This window comes from Camelina sativa, chromosome 15, assembly GCF_000633955.1.
Source record: "Camelina sativa cultivar DH55 chromosome 15, Cs, whole genome shotgun sequence".
Taxonomy (NCBI): Eukaryota; Viridiplantae; Streptophyta; class Magnoliopsida; order Brassicales; family Brassicaceae; genus Camelina; species Camelina sativa.
Window position 1 is genome coordinate 9,993,214 of NC_025699.1, and position 11,815 is coordinate 10,005,028.

General features: G+C 38.4%; 3 protein-coding genes across 3 annotated transcripts in view; 2 read left to right on the forward strand and 1 right to left on the reverse strand.

Annotated features, from left to right (window-relative positions):
• On the forward strand, positions 1,454-1,549 carry LOC109129300. The gene has a single exon (XM_019237139.1). The coding sequence runs from the start codon at positions 1,454-1,456 to the stop codon at positions 1,547-1,549; it is 96 nt and encodes a 31-aa protein (XP_019092684.1).
• LOC104746292 (transcription initiation factor TFIID subunit 1b-like) lies at positions 2,821-11,122 on the reverse strand. Its single transcript, XM_010467739.2, is given in 17 exon segments — positions 2,821-3,405; positions 3,657-4,778; positions 4,860-4,916; positions 5,002-5,280; positions 5,548-5,754; positions 5,885-5,974; positions 6,115-6,306; positions 6,773-7,109; positions 7,224-7,455; positions 7,579-7,781; positions 7,939-8,558; positions 8,561-9,033; positions 9,370-9,544; positions 9,634-9,725; positions 9,994-10,218; positions 10,654-10,769; positions 11,007-11,122. Coding segments are annotated over 16 exon segments (4,707 nt in total). The 5' UTR covers positions 10,688-10,769; positions 11,007-11,122; the 3' UTR covers positions 2,821-3,036.
• The window catches only part of LOC104748311 (kinesin-like protein KIN-12D), a 14,256-nt gene continuing 13,423 nt past the window's right edge, over positions 10,983-11,815 (forward strand). The window contains exon 1 of the mRNA XM_019236699.1: positions 10,983-10,988. Within this exon, the coding sequence (XP_019092244.1) occupies positions 10,983-10,988 (6 nt within the window). The remainder of the gene's footprint in view (positions 10,989-11,815) is intronic.

Below are 11,815 nucleotides of genomic sequence, written 5' to 3' on the forward strand. Positions count from 1 at the left end.
ATCATTGAGAAAAGTGGAACTACTCGTCATATGATTAGAAGCTCCAGTATCAAGAACCCAATCAAGAGAATCAGGCTTACCACTTAGACGTTGCGAAGGTGCCTTGGTTTGTTTCTCGAGAAGATGCATCAAAGTTTTCCACTGGTCGTTGTTAAGACCAGTGAACCCATTACGAGAAGCTTCACTGCTTTGATCTTCAGGTCCGATTACACAGGCTGCATTAGCCCGTGCCATGCTGCTTTGTCCACGACCACGAGCAGACTTCCCACCTCTCTCACCCCACCACTGAGGATAACCGACCAGCTGAAAGCATGTTTCCTTGGAATGCCCACGACGCTTGCAATGGGAGCACAGAAGTTTGCTTTTGTCTTCTATGACCTCAGGGGTGCGAGAGGTTTGTACTGCAAAAGCCGCGACTTGCCCAGCTTGTTCCTCACGATTCCGTAACACGGTACGAACACGTTCCACAGATTTGACTTTGGAATACACTTGATTTAAGTTAGGCAAAGGCTCGCTGCTGATTATTGTTGTACGAAGTCCACCAAAGACTGCGTCATCAAGTCCAAGCAGAAACTGGTGCACTTTATCCTCCTCCTTCTTTTTCTCCAAGCGACTACGAAGATCACATGAACAGCCGCTGCATTGACACGTTGGTGATTGGTCGTAGTTGGACAAATCCTCCCATAGCATCTGCAATTTCCCGAAATACTCAATGAGACTCATGCCTTGTTGTCGACAATTGGCTAACTCAGCCTTGATCTCTTGAATTCTGGGTCCGTTTCCTTCAGAGAAACGATCTTTGATTTCACGCCATAGTTCTTTTGGATCGTCCTTGTTCCCAAGTGTCCTTCTCACCTTCGGCTCAATGGTGTTGAGAATCCACAATGCTACCATGGAGTTGACCGAAACCCAGTCCTCATACTCCGGTGCCTCCTCTTTTGGTTTCACCACTGTCCCATCGACATAGCCGAACTTCTTCTTCACACGCAAGGCAGATCTGATTGCTTGCGCCCATTCATCAAAGTTATCACCGGTGAACTGCACTTGAGCAATTATTCCACCAGGATTTTCAGTAGCGGAGAGTTGATATGTCGAGTTGATTTTACCGACATCAGACTCATTCCTCACAGTTTCACTATTCCCAATTTGTTCACTCATCGTTTATTTTGCCATGATGGCTCTGATACCATGAACAGAAAGAGACTGAATGTCTTGTGTGTTATTACTGGAGCTCTTACACGTACATATATACCAATACAATCTTGTAGAATAAGCTAAACATAAATGCCTAATTACAGACAATATCAATCAAGGATATGTATAGAGTTATTAGCATAAATGGAGATATCATCTTTCCTAAAGTGTTGGTGTCGAGAATCTCTCCAATAAACCTTAAGCTAAAGCTTAATTAAACAAAACACAAAAATTAGCTAACCATATGTTCTAAGAGCCCATGGAAATTATGCCACGTGGCTTCGTCGTGGTTGTTGAAGTCTCTCCTACTTTCTTTTTTTCAAGATCAAAATTTATGTTCTGTCTAGTGGTGTGACTTTTAAAATTTTGAGTACAAAAGACAATATTGTAAAGTAACCAATAGACAATATACAAAATCTCGTAATGAGATTCTAACATCTACTTGGCTTTATCAAAGAAAGTGGGAATTACATATACGTGGAAGTTTTTTTTCTTTTCTTTAAGTGGTCAGATTACTCATGGTGTTACTCTTGTTAAAAAAATAATAAAAATATGAGAGAGAAAAGTTAAGAGAGAGTAATCGTTACCTGCTGGAGAATTTTGAGAATTCTTTGAGAAACGGTTCTTTACAAATGTCGTTCATTTATTGGCACATATTTTTAAAAATAAATAATAAATAAAAATGTATAATAAAAATATTTTTTGTTTTGTTTTCTGAGCAATCTTTACCGGTTCTGGACTAAAGATGGTCTAGTGGGATATGATCGTCAATTAGCCGTGTGTAACAATGTTTGTTTAGTAATTTGGACAGGCGTCAGGCGTGTTATATTGCATGTAACATGATTTCATATTCCAATAACTTAACAGAAACCCAAAAGAAATTTTAAGTCTCTTAATTAAAGTCTAAATAAGTTAGAAGATTACGGAAACGTAAGCAAATCTTATGATGCATGGCGACCTTTAACGACCACATCTTCTTTATGATTCAGTCTTATCCACTTACTTCCCTAATCTCTCATACAAAGAACTTGTTTTAGAAAAAGAGCTCGAAGAATTTAAACTAATTAATGACGACCAGAAATTAAAAGCTGATGGCGATCATATGTATTTTGTATGTTTTAACCTTTTGGTCTGTTCCATTTCAAACTAATTTCATTACTATCTAATTATCTGTATATATACAATAAATTTCAAAAGCAAACATGCAATTTAAAAACATTATATAGTGATCAAAACTCAGGACCACCAAAGACTTTTTTTTTCCCTCTGAGACTTTATTTCATAAACAATTAGAATACTGTATTTGAAAATAAGAAGTTGTATGCAAACCATCGTAGATAACACATTTGATCGAAGATCCAGTATCCAGGTAGCTCTTGCAAATTTAAGTATTTTTTGATCAGATAACCCAGATTAATCTTAAGTATTATGATGAATTTACATTTGTACACTTGCTAGTATAGTATTTCTTACATACCCCAAAGAAAACATAGCCAAACGCAACTGGATAATAGTGATTTGCATTATTGCATACAAAACCTATTTAAATATGAATTGTAAGAAACGAGCACGTTTGTAATAATACTATTTACAGAAAATCATGAGACCAATTTTGTTACAGTTTTTTACATGAGAAAAATACTTACATTGATTTTTCAGTATAAAACTAGTGGTAATCCATGTTTATCACCGAAATTTTTTTGTTTAACAAAAACTACATCAATATTGCTCATTTTACACTGCTTTCTTTTCTAATTTATGGTTCGCGATTTCTTCCATTAACAAAAATTACTCGTATTTACAAAGTGTCGAAATGTTTAGGTAGGGCCTTTGCAATGCTAATCAATACGAGTGACTAGAAGCTATACCTTCCTCTGCTTCTGTTAACTCAAGCCTATATTCATCCAACAAGCGATCACATATCAACAGCAACTCATCTGCCAACGGCGGTATTGCCAGGTTACGCCCATCGTTGTAAAGATGAGCATTGTAGTTGATCTGCCAGACATCGCGTCTAAATTGCTTTCGGTCACTGTACTCCATCCTCCGTACCTTATCCCGGATTGTCGAGAGATCCATTGGGCGTTCCACAATGTCAAGATAGTCGCGAGCCTCCTTTTTTGAAACCGGTTTCAAGAAGAGGTATGACACGTTTACTTCTTTGGCTCTCAGTGTGTCTACTATGCTTTCCAAGATGTTTGCTAGGCCAACCTGTTGATAAATGAATTAAGAAGAGAAAACAAAGATGAGTTTCACAGAGCTCACAGGATCATGTATCAGATGTTTTTCATTTTCTGGCAAGACACCGTACCAAAAACCTTTATGTGATGTGAATAATTAATTGGGTAAAACTGTGATTTCCAGTTTGATCTCTCAACAACGGTGCAGACAGACAGACATGTAAACACATAAAAGCAAGCAAGTGAACAAAAGTAAAATATGTAAAGCAAAGAGGATTTTACCTCTCCTTTTTTTCGTCGTTTTGGTTGAGGTACATACTCTTCCCCGTTCCTTTCAATGTCAGAGACACACAGGCTACTGATGTTCTGACCTCTTTCTGACAATCTTCTACGAGGGTAATCTTCTATTATTTCACGTTGCAACATATTTTTCTTCTTGGCTTTTTGTCGTTCCCCTTCCTCCCTCTCACTCCATAATACCTCTTCGTATCTTCTGATCTCAGCTATCTCACTGCGTTCTTCTGATACAGTGATATCATTGTAATCTCTTCTCACCTTTCCTTCCCTGTGCCTATCCATACTCATATCTTGTTCTTTCCGGCACATTCTTTCCTCTTTGCGTCCCCAGTCTAGAAAGTTCTCTGACAATCTGAGTCTCTGCTGCGTCTGAAAATCTGCTATTCTTTTTGTTGTCCTGGACTCAAACTGTGGAGTGTCTCTAAGACTACCGATGTCGTGATCAGTAATCTCTTTTGAACGTTGAATAACAAGTTTCTTCTGCTGATGTTCTCTTTCTGTTGGCGGCCATATAGCGCGATGATGTCTGCAAGATTCAGCTTGATCTTTATCCATACTTAACGATAGCTGTGGAACTGAAATAGTGTGCCTACTTAATGTAGCCTGATTTGGCTCTGTACTAGGTAAGAGTTTTTCAGAAACAGAAGAATTGTGAGACTCGCTCTCCCTTCTCTTTCTGCTAATTGCGAGCCTCAATGATTGGGAAGGACTGTCAGATGCAACCTTTAATTCTTTAAATTTTTCCTTGCTAGATATATTGAGTTTGCTGACTCTAGAAGTCAACTTAGTCCCAGTGTCTATATTGGACACATCTGCTAGCTCAGAATTTCCTGGAGTTTCTGAACAGCGTTTATCTATCAACCCTCCAGCGGGGAGACCCCAGGTGTTGGAAGTTGAATCACCTATTTTCGCAGCTTCATTTACAGAAAGTTTTGTTGCACTTTTTGGAGCAGTCTTCTTGTTCTCAATAGGTTTCAGCCAGACCTCGCCTGATAGATCTGATGAACTTGGTTTTCCAGCAGACTTCTTCATATCTATACTTTTCAGATGCGATTCTGTATTTTCTCTGTATTTTGGGCAGTGTCTATTGGTTTTCATGTGTCCATGCTGGCCATGAAGATAAAGGTCAAAAGTTTTTCTCTTTGAAACAAGTTAAGATTTATAATCTAGTATACCAAGCAATAATACCTGACCACATGCTCCACAGACGAAGCTCGCTCTTGCTGTTTTTCCCCCCTTGAATACCTGGTTTGGACCGAGAGAATAGACAACACCTTAGAGTAACCCGTAAAACATATAGTTTACACATGTTGACTTGATTTTATCATACCTTTTGGTTTACCTTCAGTATTTTGATATTCTTCAGCTTGCCTACAGGATTGCTGATCTCTTTTACCTGTTTACCTCTGGGGGTCTTCAAAATAGCTTTATCAACCTGCCAATTGAGGAGGATACATGATACAAATTTGTCAACACATGCGAGAACTGATGAGTTGACGCAGTCATCGAAAAGAAAATCTGATGCAGATCGGACGTAGCTGAATCCTAGACCCCGTCCAGAGGGATCGCCAACTCCAGTAATTTCCAATCGCTCTATATTTGCTCTGCCCTACTCAAACCCAGAGATGAAAACCAGATAAATGAGCATCAACCCGGCCAAGTAACAAATGCAGGATGTATGAGTCTATGACTAATCAGGAGCATCATATCCACTTCCACTGACAGGATTCAATATGACTCTTTACAAAACTAGAGAAGATAGAGCTGAAATAGGTTTTAGTCTTGCTCGAAGTCATAAAATATAGCTCGAGCTAATCTATAAACGAGAACAGATAAGAACTCACTACATCAAAATTCTCAAATAAGTGATGTTCACCTGAGTTGTACAAATAACAAAATTACGGCTTAGATTCCATGGAGTAGTCTGCAACTCCCTCTCAACACGTGATGCAGCAGCAAGAGTAGTAACTTCATCTGGGAGCTGAGCCAGTGCAGTTGATATGCTAGCAGGCAATGTAAACCGGGTGATCCCTAATTGTTTGAGCCGGTACAGCCCAGCTTGCATACTCTCATAGGAACACACCTAGGCCAGCAAAACATAGAATACCATCTTGAAAAATATGTATTCAAAAATAGCCCTCAAAAGCTCACTATCTGCATCTAAATAGTATAAAACAGACGGCTTGTATTTTAAATATGAAAGAGAGACTTACATCCTCTGGGGCCACCAGATTTTTCAACTCGGGTAGAATCTTGTCAAAATTACGTATCTTGGACCAGTAAGGCTTGCCATTTTTATCCCTCTACATGTTTTAATCCATGTAAAATAGGTCAGAATGATAATATGATATAGAAGCACGCATGATGATGAAAAACAAAGGGTGAAAGAGTACACATGCAACTCTAGATGCCGCTTATGCGCAAGTGAGAATTTGACGAGTACCTCCAAGTCTGCACAAACTTTCATGTTCTTCCTGATGACTGCATCCGATAAGTTTGAAAATAAGAAAGACGGCTCATATGCAGCAATACGGTTGCGAAGCTTAAACTCTCTATACACATAGACCATCATTCTGTTCACCAAATAAGTCTGTAGTTTCTTTGATGCAGGAGACATTATTTCCATTCGCGGTTCCTACAAAAGTATAATCTCAGCATGCCGGAAATATGACATTTAGGAATGAAAGAAACTAAAATGTAAATTGCGACTCATAACTTTGGAACGTGTTCACAAAAAAAAGAAAAAAAAAAACTTTGGAACGTATAGTTCGACTGTAAGTGTAACTCATAACCGACTCTTTTGACTCAGATATTACTAGCACTTCTCTCTGATTACACATTTATTCTAGATTCTTATGGCTCTTCATTACTTCACCAAAATTTTTGCTAGCACACTGACGCCAAAGTACCAACAAAAGTAGCAACGGAAAATGTGGTAGCGTGAAAGCAAAAGGGAATTTAATTTGGTTAGGCCAGTAAGATCTATCGATACACTCCTAAGTCACAAGCATGGAACGTATTGACTCATTCTTCAATATATATAAGCAGTAATTGTTTCCATGGACAGCAATTCTAAGAGAGAAATCTTGTAAAAGGCAAACCTGTTGTCCAACAGCGACTATCTTGTCAATACGCCTTATAGAGAGCTTTCCTTTAGCAGACCGGACCAACAAATAATCTGTTGATTGCAGCCTATGAGGAAAAACAGGTGCTTTGTACATGTTTGTTTCAACAGATGACTGACTGCAACCACTGTGTATTTTCCCAAGGAAAGGGGATTTGTCCCCAGGTTCTAGAATCATCACACTCCCTAAGGTGTCTCTTTGGTTGTGTAGCAAGTTCCCATGTTGATCCTCTGGGGATGACTTCTGATAATACGTGCAAAAATTTGCACCCATTCCTACATTGCTGAGCATCAATGGCCTCTCTTCACAATACCTACACAGTTTAATGAAATCTAAAAGGGGACTAATAAACATAGATCAAGAGCAATAAAGTAGCACAAAAAGTTAAAAAGTTGACATGCAAGTCTCATATAGAAATTTATCTTACTCCATCAAGAAAACATGGCCATCTTGAGTAGATAGGTCAGATTTCTTCTTGAATGCCCCAGGAGGTCTTAAGGATATATTTTCGCCAGGTAGCTTCCATGGCCACAGATGTACCTTAGTACGTAAAATATGGACCAAGGAATTTGGTTGAACATTTTGTTCAGCAAGAGACTTTTCATCCTCAAGTTCCTTTCCCATATAAAACATCTTCACTGCTTCCGTGTCCTTAAAATCTGCAAAACAATTGTAGGAAATGATCTCTAAGATTTGCCAGTGAAACTGATAGTGCAGCATGTTCTCCAAATAGAATCCATGTCATAAAGCGGTAGACAAAAATTGAAAGGAATATAAACAACCTAGCTTTCTAGAAGCCTTGGATTTTAATGAAGAGACAGATTCCTCTCTACCAACGTGTAGTAGTGATCCTTTACCCCCCAGACTCTTCACTACAACTTTCATGGATCCTTGGGTGGGTAAATTTCTTAGCTGCTTGATGGCTAGTGCATTGTCATGTGGATACCACAGAGCTTTGGGCCGGTGAAAATTTGCTTTCTCTATACTGCAATGAGTTAAATCAAAACTTTTTAACATAAATCACTAAAAGAAGGATGTATTATCAAACGATATCCCGTGGCAACATTGAGAGCACATAAGATACACAACGTAACAATGAAGCGTACAAATACAAGAAATATAAAAATGAGTGACTCACTAACTTGCTCAGTTTAATCTTCATCGTCTGCAATTTAATCGCTGGTGCTGAATGAAAAACTCTCAAACTATGTTCGCCATATTTCTTAGCATTTCCTTGCAGCTGAGAGCTTTTCCCATTTGTATAGAATTGGTCATTAGAAATATTGAATTGCCACCCAGAATTTGATTCACAGCATTCTTGAGAGGTTCCATCCTTGGGTTTTGAAGATTGGGATACAATCATAGATCGGGAATGAAGTTGAAGACTTTCCTCATTATCCGGAACTTCAAAGACCATATGCTCATCTTGAAGATCAAATATTAGTTTAGACCGGCTTATATCTTTATCTGATTCCCATATTATGCTATCTAACCATGCCTCATCCCCCATATCCCTATCTTGCAATTCAAATCCATTCAAGCCCCCAAGAACGTCACCATTAAGCCACTTTATATTTTCCCCTCCAGTATTGTCATTTTCACTACGATGACCCTCATCCCAGTGGGATTCTAACCTTAGAAGTTGTGGATGATGTGTACGTTTATTAGTCATCTCATATGTAGACAGGGAACCTCTTGAGCCAAAAGACTCCAAGGGATTTACAATAAAAGGCATGAGCGTATCATTGTCAGCTTGAGCTTTTTCCCTCCAGAGTTCATCACATTTACGCTTTCTTGTTCAGTCTCTGAATTTGTTACCTGAACCAGCATACTTTCTGACTCAATTCCAGATTTGAAGCTCTCGCCAGAATTACCACTAAATTCAGGAGAATTTTCCCAGAGTATTCGATGTTCCCATTCTTGCTGGTCAAGAGGGAAAATTTCCATTTCTAACTGGGACTGGCAAAGAGATGAATTATTGTTTTTTGAGTCCTGCTTCAACAGTTCATCCGTGATACATGAATCGCTTCCTAGCTTGGTAAATTCTCTTGATTCTGGTGTAGTCCCCCTGACTGTACCAGCTTTAACCAGCTGTGAACCCTCTCTGATTGAAAAGGGAACATCCAGCTGAATTAGATCAGGTTCTTTCACATGAGTGTCAATCCTGCCATGGCTCTTCAGAAGTACTTCCTCATCGTCTTCAACAAGCTCAGAAATATCCATAGATAGGTACTTGTCTATATGAAAGAATGCTATGATGTAAGAGTCCCATACGAAGAGATGAACAATAAACAGAAAGGAATGCGGGGACAAAAAGAAGGAACATTTTTCAGAAAAAGAATGTATGTCATTTTAGAAGCACCAAATATAAATATCTAATATATTCTTTCCAAGAAGAGATTGAGCCACAAAAAGAACTTCTCATGCTTTCAACACCTACTGGCCTTTGGAATTGAACGGAAATACTGAAAATTTTGAGAAAACTTATTGTTGTTTCAGAGTTTAACAAACCAATGGACAACAACAAAATTTTAGAATAAACAAAATTAGTAAGACCGGTCCAGATCACATACCTCTATAAGTGATACATCTGAATTTTCTCTTGTGTCGTTTCTGCCGCCGCGGCTCTTGAATAGAAAATATCTCAGAGAATTGGAAGACGACCATACCATCTTCCAGATACAATGTAGGCAGTGGGGTGACGCTTTTCTTATCCAAGTTACCTTCTGAAATGTCATCCAACTCCTCCTGAATGTTTCAATGAGATCACTAACAGAACAAAATCATCCCACAGCAAAAAAAAATGTTTTCTGAGAACCAAAATCATTCTTGCTGACCTCCTGGACATCTCCTGTGTCCATCTGATCCTCGTTTCCCAAGATGCAAGCCTCTTTTTCATACTCCACGGCTTTTTCCTCGTTCAAGACAACTGCAAAACAATAATGTTTTCTGTCTCATAATCACTATCTCACAAGGACTATAAGAAAAATTCCAGGAGTGGTGATCTCAAGGATTTATGACGCACTTAAGTACAACTTTGCAGAATGCAGGAGATTATTTTACCGAGCTCAAAAAGTGTAAGTGTTGGGAGTATAACTAAACTAAGCCAATTGGAGAGTAATGAAATGACAAAACAAAAGTACAGAATAAAATGTGCTAATCGTTTAGTTCAAGAAATGGCAATTTAAAAAGCAAACCTGGTTCACTCTCTTCAGGAACAAAAGATTTGTCAACTGGCGCGTGTTCCTCCTCTTGTTCTTCTATCTCATCATAATCTTCGTCGTCAAACACAGAAGCTCTGGAATTTAAACTACCCAAAGCAAATGCAGCCGAGAAATACTCCCCTTTTGGCAGTAGATGATCTTCCTCAGTAACTACTTGAACTTCAGGCCCATCATACTCTTCACCATTGTTCTCAGAATCTACAAAACGTATCACCACAAGTCAGTGTAGCTGATGACAAGGATTTGGTAGTCTAAATATATAGTGTCAGTTTTGTAACTGCTATGGGCAGGACTTGTAGAGTATATAAAGACCTCAGACACAAAAAACGTTCTATATACCATTTACGCAAAACTCTGTGCTTCATTATCCCACAATAAGTAGATTATGACTACAGCCAACATAATAGAACGCAACACACTGGTGATAGGAACTTTCTCACTAGACACTAGGGGATACAAAATTTGTAGCAGTAAAGTTGAAATAACAGACCCTAACTACACCTTAAAAAACATGTTCAAGATCAATCAACGCCGCCTCTGTCTCTACTTACTTCAATTAAAAGTGACAAACGCATAATCCGAAAAAAAACAGTCACTAGTCGCGAATTAAGAAACTGCATATATAATAATAACCTGAGGAAGTCTCGTCGTCGTTGGAATCAGACATGTGTATTGCAAGATTGGCGTGAAAAACGAACTACTGAAAAGGTTAAATTGCAGTTTATAAGATCCACGACTCAACAAAAACCCTACAAAGGAACACATACAAATATATCATCATCAAAATTTTCCCGCACACAGTTACAAGAAAGCTGGGAGAACATTACAACAGAAAAAATCAAGAAAATTTCATCAAAAAAAACGACTCAAATTTTTGTTTTTAGGGAAAGAAACGAAGAACAAAAACCCTAGTTGATATCTTAGCCCGAGACGAAATTGGGATTGAAACCCTAATTGAGAGTATGTATGTACATAATACGACATACCCCTCTGCCGTAGGAAGTGAAGCGGAGCTCTCAATTGGGTGGGGATTGGAAGAGACGACGGAGAGAAGAAATCGTCGAGGGTTCAAAGAAGCGGGCGGGGATAATCATCGGAGGTGTGTTTTATATTGGGAAGTTTATAACCCGACCCGAATAAAATTCGTTGTTTCCGGGTCCTATTCTCAATTCGAATACAATTTACTTAAGTAAAACAAAATCCACCAGCTTAGACCATATAACCGGTTTAGACCCACTTTGTTTAATTATGCTATTTAATTTGATCTCGAACTTTGGTATAAGCCGCTGGGTAGTGTATGTAATATTTGTTGATTAAACAATATAATATATTTGAATTATAAATGGGCCCCGTCGTCTTCCTCTTTTTTTCAATTTTTCACTGTTTTTTTAGCCGTTGAATTGTTTTTGGGAAAAAGAAAAGAAAATAGGTTGGTTATTGACGAAAATAACCTCTTGAAGCCTACTTTATTACGGTGAGAATTGAGAAAAGCCCTTTTCCCAAATTCAAATTCAAACAGCGCCTGAAAGTGCAAACAATCTCAGCCGTTCGTTTTGCATCGTCCCTCTTCTTTTAACATTCCTTTCTCCGTCCGGCTTTACTGCTGAAATCATGCAAATCTAGAGATAGAGAGAGATACCTAGAGAGAGACAGAGTGAGTGAGTAAGTGAGATACAGAGAGAGAACTCTTCAGAAGCTCGCGTATTTTGGATTTTGTAGCTCGATTTACATTAACACAGGTGAGATATAAAACCCAACGCGCTCTTTAGCTTTTTTTTTTTTTTTTTTTTTCCAT